General features: G+C 40.9%; 2 protein-coding genes across 4 annotated transcripts in view; both read left to right on the top strand.

Annotated features, from left to right (window-relative positions):
* LOC141762586 (R3H domain-containing protein 1-like) overlaps positions 1-2,369 on the top strand; it is a 46,674-nt gene extending 44,305 nt beyond the window's left edge. For both annotated transcript variants that reach the window (XM_074626492.1, XM_074626491.1), the window contains 3 exons: positions 134-258; positions 341-425; positions 1,168-2,369. In XM_074626492.1, the coding sequence (XP_074482593.1) occupies positions 134-258; positions 341-425; positions 1,168-1,490 (533 nt within the window). In that variant the 3' untranslated portion in view covers positions 1,491-2,369. The remainder of the gene's footprint in view (positions 1-133; positions 259-340; positions 426-1,167) is intronic.
* A 459-nt stretch (positions 2,370-2,828) lies between these two features.
* Positions 2,829-12,968, top strand: part of LOC141762593 (uncharacterized) — a 152,876-nt gene continuing 142,736 nt past the window's right edge. The window contains exons 1-3 of one of the 2 annotated variants that reach the window (XR_012592846.1): positions 2,829-3,110; positions 4,785-4,879; positions 5,697-7,152. Coding sequence is in view for 1 of the 2 variants with exons in the window: in XM_074626501.1 (XP_074482602.1) it covers positions 2,924-3,110; positions 4,785-4,879; positions 5,697-6,791 (1,377 nt within the window). In the remaining variant the exon portion in view is untranslated. Of the gene's footprint in view, positions 3,111-4,784; positions 4,880-5,696; positions 7,314-12,968 lie in introns of those variants that run through there. The other variant, XM_074626501.1, reaches the window with a different exon arrangement.

Raw genomic sequence — 12,968 nt, 5'->3', positions numbered from 1 at the left:
TAATTTTTATACAAAATCGAATTCCCTAAATTCCCATTGTTCGCTCAGGATTGAAGGCACAAATATGACTCCATATAAACTCACAGTAGATGTTCAGTTTGTGATGTCTTTTTGTTTTGACTGTGACGTCCAGGTGAAGCACACTACTCTCTACTGGGCCAACCTCTGCAGTTCAAACCCTCCATCAGACCTCCGCTGATCCACACTGCCCACATGGTGGCCAAACACCAGATCGGACACACCAACACACACCACATGGTAACGCTTGAATGTTATTCTATCTAAGTTCTTCCTCTTTATATCAGAATACAGATGTAACCGTTGTGCTGTGTCTCCTCAGGGTCCACTGGGGGTTTGGCGTAGCGGTCATGGGAGGAAGGCCAGCAGAAAACCTCTGTCTTCAGATCTCAGTGTAGGTGAAGCAGGTAATAGGAAGTCCAGAGGGAGGCTTGAGTTTAGTGGACCTCGAGTTAACAGCGCACCATTTTGACCAAAAGTTGACCTTCCTTTATACAGAAAGAAGCACCGAAATCTGCTATATTATGACGTGATTTCTACACAGCAGTTTCCTGAACCATCAATCATTAAAAGTTGAGATTTCCTCACGTGATAAGCTCCGCATGCTGCGTAGTCTATTTAGCAGATTAACTGAAATAACGCTTTTTTTTGTTGTGTCAAAATCTGCTTGCCGCGCTCCGCAGCTGCGGAGAATAAGTTTGTGAATGTAAGCAGAATAAATCACAGACAGGGCAGAATCCACACCTGGCAGTGGAACCTGCAGCCCCGGCGGTATTGTACCGGGAGAAAATGTGCTGATTATTTCAAATATTGCGTCGTATTTTTTATTTATTTTTGCTCGCCGAGGTATTTTTTTTGCATTATTCAGGTGCTTTTGTCAACAATCCCGCTCGTACTATCAACAAGGAGGGGGGGCTCGTACGCAGCGGTGGAAAGTTCAACATTAAAATGTCTTTAACTGACAATCGTGCTTTTTTTATTTACCAAGAAACAGTCAAAATGTGATATTTGAGTTGTGAGTGACCTTCCACCTGCTTTAAAGCTGACAGCAGCAGTTTATTGAAGCCTCCCGATGGTGCAGGTCTGATTTTTCTCTCCACCCGTGACATTTTATTTACTGCTCACAGTGCTGTCTGTGTGTGTCTGCAGTGAGCAGTCAGATCCTGGAAGTGACAGATCCTCCGGAGGGGATCAGCTGTACAGACTCCCACCACCTCCTGGCAGAGCTCTGCAAAGGGGGCGAATTGATCCAGCGGCTGTCGGACCATCAGCCCCGGCTGCGCAACACGACCAGGGACGCTCCCGGCGGACACCTGGCCTCATCATACTCCATCTTCGCCATGCTACCCTCCAGATATGCTGTTCCCCCGAGCGCCGCGCTCCACCACGGCGGCCCCCGGGCCACCTTTAAACTCAGAACTAGCGCCAGACACAACGGGGAGCTGTGCGACTCGGACAAGGCCGGCTCATAGCTGCTAAGATCCCGGCGCGCCTTAAGGAGCGCCACATGAACGCACATCCAACCACCTGCCTCTGCTGCCTCAGTCTGGACCGTCTCGGAGTCCCAGACTCTGTCCAAATCAAAAAAAATCAAACGTTTGAAGAATGAATGTTCACTTTTTATTTTATTTTTAGTTCATTTTTATCATTTGTTTTCTGGTCCGTTTGTGAAACACGTCCCCTCTCTATTCTGAATTTGCTGTTTAAGTGTTTTGGAGAGCTTTGGGATTCATTCGCCAGCTGTTCGTGGCTCTTTTTAATAGCAGGTGTACGAGTGTGACGGCACCATGTTGAGCCACATAATCTTGTTTCTGGTTCAAGAATGTTTTTGTGCCCACTTTTTGAAAAATTTAAAAAACTGAGCATTCATATCAAAGTATTTTATTTAACATTCAATAACCGTGTCCTCGCCACTGACTTATCTCCCAGGTATCTCGTATAACTCCCGAACAATAACACGCAGCAGCACTTGTACAATGTGAGCCCATACAATAATAAACACTGAATAATAGATATACTACCTGAATTATTTAAAGTCACTTTTATACACAGTGAATGTTGGATTTGCACTGAAGTGATGAACGAGACGGAGATTTGATCGGTGTCGGACGGGGCCTGGATTTTTCTTTTATCAACTCCTCCCTCCCTCCTCCTCGTACCTGTTTGTTGCACTCGGCCAGGTCTTTCTTTTATATTTAATTAAAATGTTTATATGCACAAGAAAAATGCAATCGAGTTTGTCACTCTACTTGGCTTCTTTTTTTTGGGATTTTTTTTTGTTTGTGTGAATCATGAAAGGCTTTAATTTCTTTTTTTTCTTTGGTTTGACTCTAATAAATGTTTGCACCACACTTGTTGACATAACTTTTTCCAAATGCTAAATAATCTGATTATTTATTTATTATTTTATTTATTTTTAGTGTGTGTTTGGGGGGGGATAAAAGCAACATGATGAGGCAACTCTTTTCATTTCATTTCAAAATTTATTTCGAACATGTAGAATACAAAAAATAAAGAAAATAAAGAAAAAGAGAATGATCGTACCAACAAGTGTATTTACATACAATGAAAAGCGTAATTAAAATAAATTATTAACCAGCTTCCATATACTCTAATTCAATTTTCCTAAATTTTGTCTAACTATAATTATTATTATTTATAATTATTCTAACTATAATCTCTTTATAAATCTTTGTAAAATGTTGCCAGGTTTGTGTCTTTGCTTTCTGGGCATTGCAGTGATATTAACATAAATTAGCCATCTTCAACAAATGTGCTTAATGTAGAGAAATAGAGACACCTAGTGGATGCATTATGTTACTGCATCCTCTAAGCACCACACAGCAGAGTGAAAGTGAAACTTAACACATGCAAATGTGTGTTTATAGCAACAGTGCTAGGTTGCATGATGGAAAGCTGCAGGATTGTGGTGGTGTCCGGTGTACCTGATGTGTTACCAGACAGCAGGATGATAGATAAGCTCACTATTCACTTCCAGAGCTACAAGAGGAGTCGAGGAGGAGACGTGGAGGAGGTCAAATACCCAACCAACATGGAGGGAGTCGCTTTTGTCACTTTTGACACAGCTAAAGGTAAATAAACCAGCATTTTGCAGCTAAAACAGGTTAGGAGCACAAGTTAATAAGTTAATAAACACTTTAATAGCCGTTTTTCATAATAATAATAACAATAAACACCTTAATAGCAAGTTATTGTTTGCACGCCGAACTCCATTCAAAAAATGACAGTTTTAAGCTGACATCCTCATTCAGTAGCCACAGTTTGTGCCTTTGAGTATGTAATTCATTCCAGTTATATAACTAAGCATAAATAAATATTCGGCCAAGTTTGAGAACACTTGCTTGCTGGGAAAATATGGAAAAATCACTTTTTCAGTGCTTGTGTACGTCCATGTAATAACCCACCCACACTGAAATATGACACCAAACACCATTAAAAAAATGACAGTTTTAAGCTGACTTCCTCATCCAGTAGCCACAGTTTGTGCCTCTTACTATGTAATTCATTCCAGTTACATAGCTAAGTATAAATAAATATACAGCCAAGTTTGAGAACACTTGCTGCTGGGGTAATATGGAAAATCACTTTTTCCACTGAAATATGACACACCAAAGTCCATTAAAAAAATGACTGTTTTTAAGCTGACTTCCTCATCCAGTAGCCCCAGTTTGTGCATTTTAGTATTTTATTTATTCCAGTTACAGAGCTAAGCATAAATAAATATACGGCTATGTTTGCAAACACTTGCTGCTGAAAAACTCACTTTTGCAGTGCTTGTGTACATCCATTTGGGTATCTCTGGAGTGCATACCAACCCACACTGAAATATGACAACCCAGTCAGTTGCAGTTCCAGATCAAAACACAAACTAAATCTCACTTTTTCTTAATACTTTTAGTGCATACTGTAGCTGCCTTTACAAAGTACGTACTGTTGCATGCACTGCAGTATGCATACAATTGAGATGCACTACTTAGTCATGACATTGCGCCTTGAACTTTGACCCTCTTGCTCATGCAGTATATCTGCTGTGCAGAGGATTGTGGGTCAGAATAGCCAGAAAAGTGTGCTGCCTTGCATACTGCAAAATGCAACCAGATGTAGTAGAACATCCTGGTATGTTTGGCATACTGCATTTGACATAGTGGCATTTACATACTCAATATGTGTAATATGTCAATAAACAGTAGTATTAAAAAGAGCAAGGACGTATATATACAGTACATTCTGGCGACCTGGATCAGGAAATACAGTCACAAATTGTGTAACAGATTTTTAAAAATTGTTTTAGCGCCCACAACACTGAATATTTTTCCGTCCAGATGGCCACAAGACTCTTCCTGGATATATATTCAGCATCCTTTGTGATTGTCAAAGATGGTCGTGTATTTATCTTTTATTTATTTATTTATTTTTGATGCTTATTAGCTGTGATTGGATTGTAATGGCAGTACATAAATGCCTTAAACCAACTGCAGTCATCGTTTAATGTATCTCCCATCTTATGCTCTAATTGGTTCCCATGGGAACCACAATTGGTTCCCATGGGAACCACTCATACAGTACAGAGAGGTGAAGTACAGATAAAACATTTATTTACACTGAAGTGCTGCCTGGATGTACGCCCGGCTGATGAATGGTTTAATTCACCATGTTATATAGTCTTTGGCTTGATGAAGCATCATAATAATAATAATGTTTACACGGGTGGAGAACGTAGCAGAACAGTGCGGTTCTCTTTGCAGATGCAGAGCGGGTGGTGCGACAGGAGCAGCAGATCATGATGGACAGCGAGTTACCTGACGAATACCTTCTCACTGTGTTCCCCTTCACCAGAGATGTGAGTTTGGTAACTCATCTGCATCTTAAAGAGGACATATTGTGCTTTTCCCTTTTCCTTTAACACAGGGGTCAGCAACCTTTACTATCAAAAGAGACATTTTGGGCACAAAAAAAAATAAAAATCTGTCTGGAGCCGCAAAACATTTGATCATTGTGATGAAGGTAACACAGTTTATAGTCTAAGTATATAGTATATAAGTCTAATGCAGTGAGGGCCAAAGAGACAATGTACTACGGAGTATTAGGGCCACATTGAGGGGAAACAAATCTGAGATTTCCAGAAAAAAAGTTGTAATATTACGATAAAAAAGTCGTAACTCTCCGAGAAAAATAGTCGTAATATTATGAGAAAAAAAGTTGTAATATTACATGAATAAAGTCATAACTTTACGAGAAAAAAGTCGTAATATTATGAGAAAAAAAGTCATAACTTTAACAGGAAAAAAAGAAAATAACACGTAAAATTACTACTACTATAAATAAACTAATATTATGACTTTATTCTCGTAATATTGCGACTTTATTATCGAAATCTCAGATTTTTTTTTTCTTCCTTAATGTGGCCCTAATACTTCGTCGTACCGTAGACCTACAACAATGATAAATAAAAATGAAAATGTAAACAAAAACAGTTATTCATTTCCATTTTTAAAACTCCACAGGGAGCCACTGGAGCAGCAGGTTGCTGACCCCTGCTTTTTTGTGTTATATAGTCTTTTGTGAATGCAAAGTTACAGATCTTTTATTACTCTTTAAATATTATATTTTTCTCTCATGATATAAGATACTGATTTTAATGTGTTCTTCTGCTGCAGGTGTTTTTATACGTCTCCAGCGCTACAGTCGATCTCTCCGTATTCGGCAGACATGAATCGTTGCTGATTCAGACTCTGCGCTCGGCTCACAGGTCGCTACGTTTCCAGCCTTCCCTCCAGAACATGAAAGCTATCGTCGAGGGGCCTTTCGTTGCCGTCCAGGCCCTGAGACAGGACCTCATCCTCAGGGCCGGCCGGCTTAAATCCAACGTCTCAGCCCAAACCGTCAAACTGAGAGAGACTCCTCTTAATCCGAGGGTAATATCTCATCGCGAGTGTGTCGGCTGTGTAAGCTGCAGCGGTTCTAAAGCTAAGCCGGGACCGGCGAGCTCAAACTGCTTATCGCCGCCGCCGCAGACTACAGGTAAGGCAACTGAAGACTCAAATGCAAAAACTGAAAACGCTTCCTCCAGGCGAAAAGTTGTAGGGAGCTTGGGCGACACATGTAGTGATGAAGAGGAGGAGCAGAGAGATCGGTCCAGGCTGGAAATGCCCACAGAGCGAGCCGAGGCCGAGCCCAGACAAGAGCTCAATGCCGGGGTTACATCTTCCTTATCAGGCCCGGACCTGCTCTCGGATGAGGAAATAACAAAACAGCCAGGAGAGGACATTTCTGAAAAACGCACCAGACCAGACAGGATTTCTGCAACCACAGATGAGGATCAGGAGGATCAGGAGGATACGTGCGTCTGGGTCGACTCGTACATATTCAGATACATTGAGAAATTCGACAGCAAGCAGTTCGACAGTTGCTTGAAAGATCTCAATGCATCCATCGAGCGCGAAGCTTCAGACCTCATGCGGATTTTGTTGCCCAAGAGGCAACCTTCCAAGTCGGCCTCAAGGATCCAGTACGCGTTGGAAGACCTCAAGAGTTTGGTGAAGTATTGGCAGTCGTGGTTAAGAGTGCAGCAGATCGACTACGATGAAGAGGAGCCTGAGACACTGATTCAAATCTGTGACGACGTGAATCGCCGGTACGATAATGTTCTGTACATAGTGGAGGAGTCTTGCGTGAAAGTGATCGGCTCCTCAGTGTTTAGTCATCTGTTCTGTAAGCTGGTGGAGGATGGACTAGCTAAACTCAGACACTGAGAAGGAGGGCTGTAATTCTTTTTAACAGATTAACGCAACTTGTGATTTATAGGTTGTAGCGGCTCAGTGTTAAAGTTACAGTGAATATACTCACATCATATGAAACTACAAAACCTAATGAATCCATCGGTACCAACCATGTCATACTAGCTTGTCATAAAGGAGGTTAAATAACGCTCCAAATCTACGCTGAATTTTGGCGAGGAAAAACAGTCATGTCCATTTCCAAAGGGGTCCTTTGACCTCTGACCTCCAGATATGTGAATGTAAATGGGTTCTATGGGTACCCACGAGTCTCCCCTTTACAGACATGCCCACTTTATGATAATCACATGCAGTTTGGGGCAAGTCATAGTCAAATGTTATGATTTGAGCATATTGTTTTATGCTAAATGCAGTACCTGTGAGGGTTTCTGGACAATACCTGTCATTGTTTTGTGTTGTTAATTGATTTTAAATAATAAATATATACACACATTTGCATAAAGCAGAATATTTGCCAACTCCCATGTAATAAGAGTATTAAATTGTTGACAAATCTCCCTTTAAGGTACATTTTGAACAGATAAAAATGTGTAATTAATCACGATTAATGTTGGACAATCATGCGATTAATCATGATTAAATATTTGAATCGATTGACGGTCCTACTGAGAATGTAATATATGCATGTACTTTTATGAATGACCACAAGGTGGTGCAGTGGAGCTGCTTCACATATCCGTCTCCTGCAGTCTGAAATCATGATTTTAATTCCTCATGCTGTTATTTTTAATTTTCCTGGCTCATAATTAAAACTATAAAAAACAATAATCCTGTTTCTATTACATATCTGCATCCATTACTCCAAAAAGTTTAGTTCTCTTATTAAGTTAAAAAGTCCTCTTGCTCTTCCTGTGTGTCTGTGGTGAAGCTTCTGTTTGTGCGTGGGTTAATAATCATGCCTTCAAACAACAGGTGTTAATCCACACCATGTTCTCATAAGTCTTCATTAACCTCCTCACATCTTAATTACACAAGATGGGCTTCTAATTAAAAGCAAATATGACAGATGACAACCTGTCTCACATAATCACATCTTATTATCATTTCCACAGATTCTTTCATCATTTTATCACATTTTATTGACAATAAATCATTTTCTTTGAGGTGTTTGTTGTGTTTTTTTAATGTCAGACAGATGAAAAATTAATCTACAAGAAGAAAACGTACTTTTAAAAGTTTCTGTGTTTAACATGTTTCATTACAGAATTAAATTTGAAGCTGGTAAAAATGTCCTCCATCGAGGCTCTATGTATGAGTATGGGTATATTCTGTGCTTGCTTTGGTGCCTGCTGTGGATCAGAGCTGTGATTGGACCATGGATGATCACTGAACGGGTCTACTAGGCACAGGATGGTGGTGACTGAGTGGTGACATTTCTGATTGGAAAGTCAATTAAACGACCATAAAGAGTCACTTAATGACAACAAAGTGATGCAAAATGGTTATAATAGGAAGCAAAATGGCCATAAAGGGAAGCAAAATTACCACAAAGAGATGCAAGATGACTTCAAATAGATGTAGAATGGTCATAAAGCGAAGCAAAATGACACCAAAGAGACGTAAGACTACCATAAAGGTAAGCAAAATTACCACAAGGAGATGCAAAATGGTCATAAAGGGAAGCATAATTACTACAAAGAGACACTAAACAACCACAAAGATTCAAAATGACAACAGAGAGACGCAAGATAACTACAAAGAGATGCAAAATGGTCATATAGGGAAGCAAAAGGACAATAAAATTAAACAAAACTACCACAAAGGGACTCAAAACAACCACAGAGATGCAAAATTACCACAAGGAGATGCAAAATGGTCATAAAGGGAAGCAAAACTACCACAAAGAGATTCAAAACGACCACAAAAAGACGCAAGATGACCACAAAGAGATGTGAAATGTTCATAAATGGAAGCAAAATGACAATAAAGAGACGCAAAACTACCACAGAGATGCAAAATGGTCATAAAGGGAAGCAAAACTACCACAAAGAGATTCAAAACGACCTCAAAAAGACGCAAGATGACCACAAAGAGATGCGAAACGGTCATAAATGGAAGCAAAATGACAATAAAGAGACGCAAAACTACCACAGAGATGCAAAATGGTCATAAAGGGAAGCAAAACTACCACAAAGAGATGCAAAACTAGCACAAAGAGATGCATAATTACCACAAGGAGATGCAAAATAGTCATAAAGGGAAGCAAAATGAGCACAAAGATACTCAAAACTATCACAAAGAGATTCAGCTGGTAAAAATGTAAAATTTCCTCTATTAAGATTAACTATCATATTAAATATGTGTTGTGCTCGTCTGTGATGTGTTCACAGGTCCTACTGTATAGTGATGCTGTGATCAGGATCCTGTCCCAGCGTTGGACAGTAGGTGGCGGTGTGACACTTCCTCCCATACAGTGAGCTGTTTAAAAATAGAGCCTCTGTAGCTGCCCAGTGAAGCTATTATGGAGGCTGGGTTTGGCAGGCAGGGTGCAGATTGGCAGGCAAATGATGTCAGTTGGACGTCCCATTATACGCCCTCTCCCTCCACATGCACACTCAGTGTTTCACCTTCTCCCGGGGAAAGACTGCTCTGTACGTGTGATGATGTGTGAGGAGGATGCTCAGTAAAATCATCTTGTTGTTTTTTACCCTGTCTGCGATTATGCAAATGAGCTCGCTCTGCAGCCTCCATAATTGATTCATTATGTAAAAATAAGCCACACAACCATAATGAACACACACAAACATAGACAATCGCTCATCTCCTGGAGACACACACACACACACACACACACAGTGGGTTGTTACCATAGGAACATAGTGGAAGAGGTTGGCGAGCTGCAGGGCTGGGCGTTGTTAGGGGGAAGCTCTCGAACACAATGAAAACATCCAGGAGGACGGAGGAATTACATTACAGCACAAGAACCCTTCATCAAAGACGCACTGCCTCTTAACACCCAGACCTCTCTGCTGCCCCTTTCATAGCACGTCTCAGACAATTACCCCTCATTTAGGTGTGGGGGTGGAGTCACGGGGGTGTAACGGAGAGGAGGGTCAACAAGCAGAAAGGATGCATTTGTTTTGCTGAAACACTCCAGACACTGCTCCTCCATTTCCATCCTCTCTCCTCATTATGCGTAAAGTATAATTAGGTAATTGCATCTTTGAATATATTAAACTGACTTTCAGGATGGAGGTCAGAAGCAGCAGCAGGCCAGAAGAGGAAGCCTGACTTAATTTCTCAAGGATGCTTCCTGGGGGACGAGACCCGCTGTGGATCAGAGCTGTGATTGGACCACGGGGTGGATTACTGAACAGGCCTACCGTGGATGTATTAAAAGGGCCTACGGGGCGCAGGATGGTGGTGACTGTGACTGTTCTCTATTGGAAAGTCAATCAAACGACCACAAAGAGGCACAAAATGACTACAAAGAGATGCAAAATGGTTATAAAGGGAAGCGAAATGACCACCAAGACACAAAACTACCTCATAGGACACCAAAGAGGCACACAATGACCACAAAGAGAAGATAAACAACCACAAAGATGCATAATGATGACAAAGAGATGCAAAACAAGCGCAAAGAGAAGCAAAATGATCATAAAGGGAAGCAAAACGACCACAGACGCATAACGATCACAAAGAGATGCAAAACAACCACAAAAAGGCTAAAACAACCATCAAGAGAAGCAAAACAACCTCAAAGAGACGCAAAATAACTATAAAGGGAAACAAAACAACCTCTAAAAGATGCAAAACAACCATCAAGAAAAGCAAAACAACCACAAAGAGACTCAAAACAACCACTAAGAGATGCATAACAACCACAGAGAGAAGCATAACAACCGCAAAGAGATGCAAAACGACCACAAAGAGTCTCAAAATGACCACAAAGAGACTCAAAATGACCATAAAGTGATACAAAACAACCACAAAGAGATGCAAAATGGCCACAAGGAGAAGCAAAATGATTACAAAGAGAGGCAAAAGGCCCATTAAGACACGCAAAATGATCACAACTACGGAGAACAAAGAGAAACACAACAATTATAAAGCAATAGGAGGGCTGGATGTTGCCTATCACCACCAGACCACCTATTGTTTTATGTTTGATTTCTCAGTGTGTGGTCACGTTCAGGCACACACACACACACACACACACATCTTGGAGGTCAGAGGTCGTGTAGACAAGCAGCAGGCCTCTTCGTCATATTTTTCCAGAGTGAGGAATGGAGCTGCTGGTGATGAATCATCCTCTCCAGGCGATGTGTGTGTGTGTGTGTGTGTGTGTGTGTGTGTGTGTGCCCGTCGCAGTCACAAATTGCGTCTTAATGATTCTCTTTACAGATCATCAACCTGCCCAGGAGGAGGGAATATGAATTGCAGCCCCCCATCTCCATCTCCATCTCCATCTCCATCTCCATCTCCATCTCCATCTCCATCTCCATCCCATGCTGCTCTGCCTAAATGTCACACTGGTGTTAGGGAGTCGTGATGGACGGTAGGAGGCTCGTGGGAGAAATTGGGGGCAACAGAGCAAGAAAAGCTGCGGAAAAAAGGCCGAATGGTGTTTAATTGGTCTCACAACATATGACCCGTAATGTAAACAGACCCAGTCCTCTTGAATTTAACAAACCTGACTCATGTGTGACTAATTATTAATGTGTAAATTGCACGTCCTCAGATTGGTGATCTCATTTACTGCAGTGCTCTTTAAGCTCAGAGAGTTTCCCGCCTTTGCTGGTCACCTGACCTTGCAACTCCCTGCACACCTGTCCCTCGTTTGTGTCCTCACACCTGCCTCTAATTACCCCAAGAGGATGCCATAGTGGAGAGATCATTTCAGCATGTATCATGATGTTCTGTTGCTACTATGTGACTCTAGTTGAGGATGCACGGAAAATAAAAGACCCACGTTGTAGTTAAGTGGCGCCCCATCTGCACGACGCCCGTCCAGGAAGTGTGAGTACAATTATCAGTCTCTCCTCTCCGACCATTTCAAATAGCTCACAGTTAGCGGGGTGTGAAGAAGAAACGCGATTGCCTGTTAAACCTCGACACCGCAGGCCGCAACGCTCAACACACGGACGCCACATGTGGGCCCCCCTGAATTTACAGCTATCAGGGTGGAAACAGTGATTTCCTATGGATGCAAACAAAGATCCTCTGGGACTGAGTGTCTCACTCTGATTTATCTTTGCAAGCCAACCTCCGGGTCTGAAAAGTGTCTTAAAGCTGCATTCTTTCTAATAGCCAGCAGGGGGCGACTCCTCTGGTTGTAAATATAGAAGTCTATGAGAAAATGAGCCTACTTCTCTCTTGATTTATTACATCAGTAAACATTGTAAACATGAGTTTATGGTCTCAATCGCTACACTGTAAAAAAAAAAGTGTAAAATAACGAAAATTTTCCGGCAGCAGAGGCACAAGAAAATGTATGTTAAAAAACGGAAAGATACTGTCCGTTAATTAACATAAATAAACTGTAAAAAAATAAAAAAGCAGTAATTATCTTTATATAATTAGCCTTTGTTACTGTAATTTTAAAAGAAATATTTTACTTTTAACATATATTTATTGTTAGAATAGAGTAATACACCGTAAATCTAAGACCATTTATATATAAATCACAAATGAAACATGTATTTTTTACATTTGTTTTCTCTGTCATTTTGAAATACAGACAAAAGAATTTAAATTTCTTGAAAAAAACTGTAAAAATGTTTTTTTTTTTTTTTTTACAGTTTAGTTTCTAGTCTTCAATACAGCATGATGTTCATTTAGTAAATGATGGTCCCATTTAGAGTCAAATAGACCATAAAGCAGGGGATGCTTTAGGGCGGGGCTACTTTGTGATTGACAGGTCGCTATCACGGCGTTGTCCAGTCTTGGAGTTGTCCGTGTTTTTGTCGTAGAACTTTAACCCTTTCACAGTGTGATTTCAGTTCATGAAAGTTAATTAGAACATTTTGGTCGCCTAAAAATGTCTTATTCAGCGTTCGGTTGTACTTAGCTCCAACGTCTTGGGTCACTTCTGGTTGCAGAAACTCAAGATGGTGACGGCCAAGAACCAAGATGACGAAGGCCAAAAACCAAGATGACGACGGTCAAAAACAAAGATGCCGAAAGACA

This window comes from Sebastes fasciatus, chromosome 24 (assembly GCF_043250625.1).
Source record: "Sebastes fasciatus isolate fSebFas1 chromosome 24, fSebFas1.pri, whole genome shotgun sequence".
In the NCBI taxonomy this organism is placed as follows: domain Eukaryota; kingdom Metazoa; phylum Chordata; class Actinopteri; order Perciformes; family Sebastidae; genus Sebastes; species Sebastes fasciatus.
Note: the sequence above shows the minus strand (reverse complement) of the source record. Positions and strands in the feature narration are given on the sequence as shown.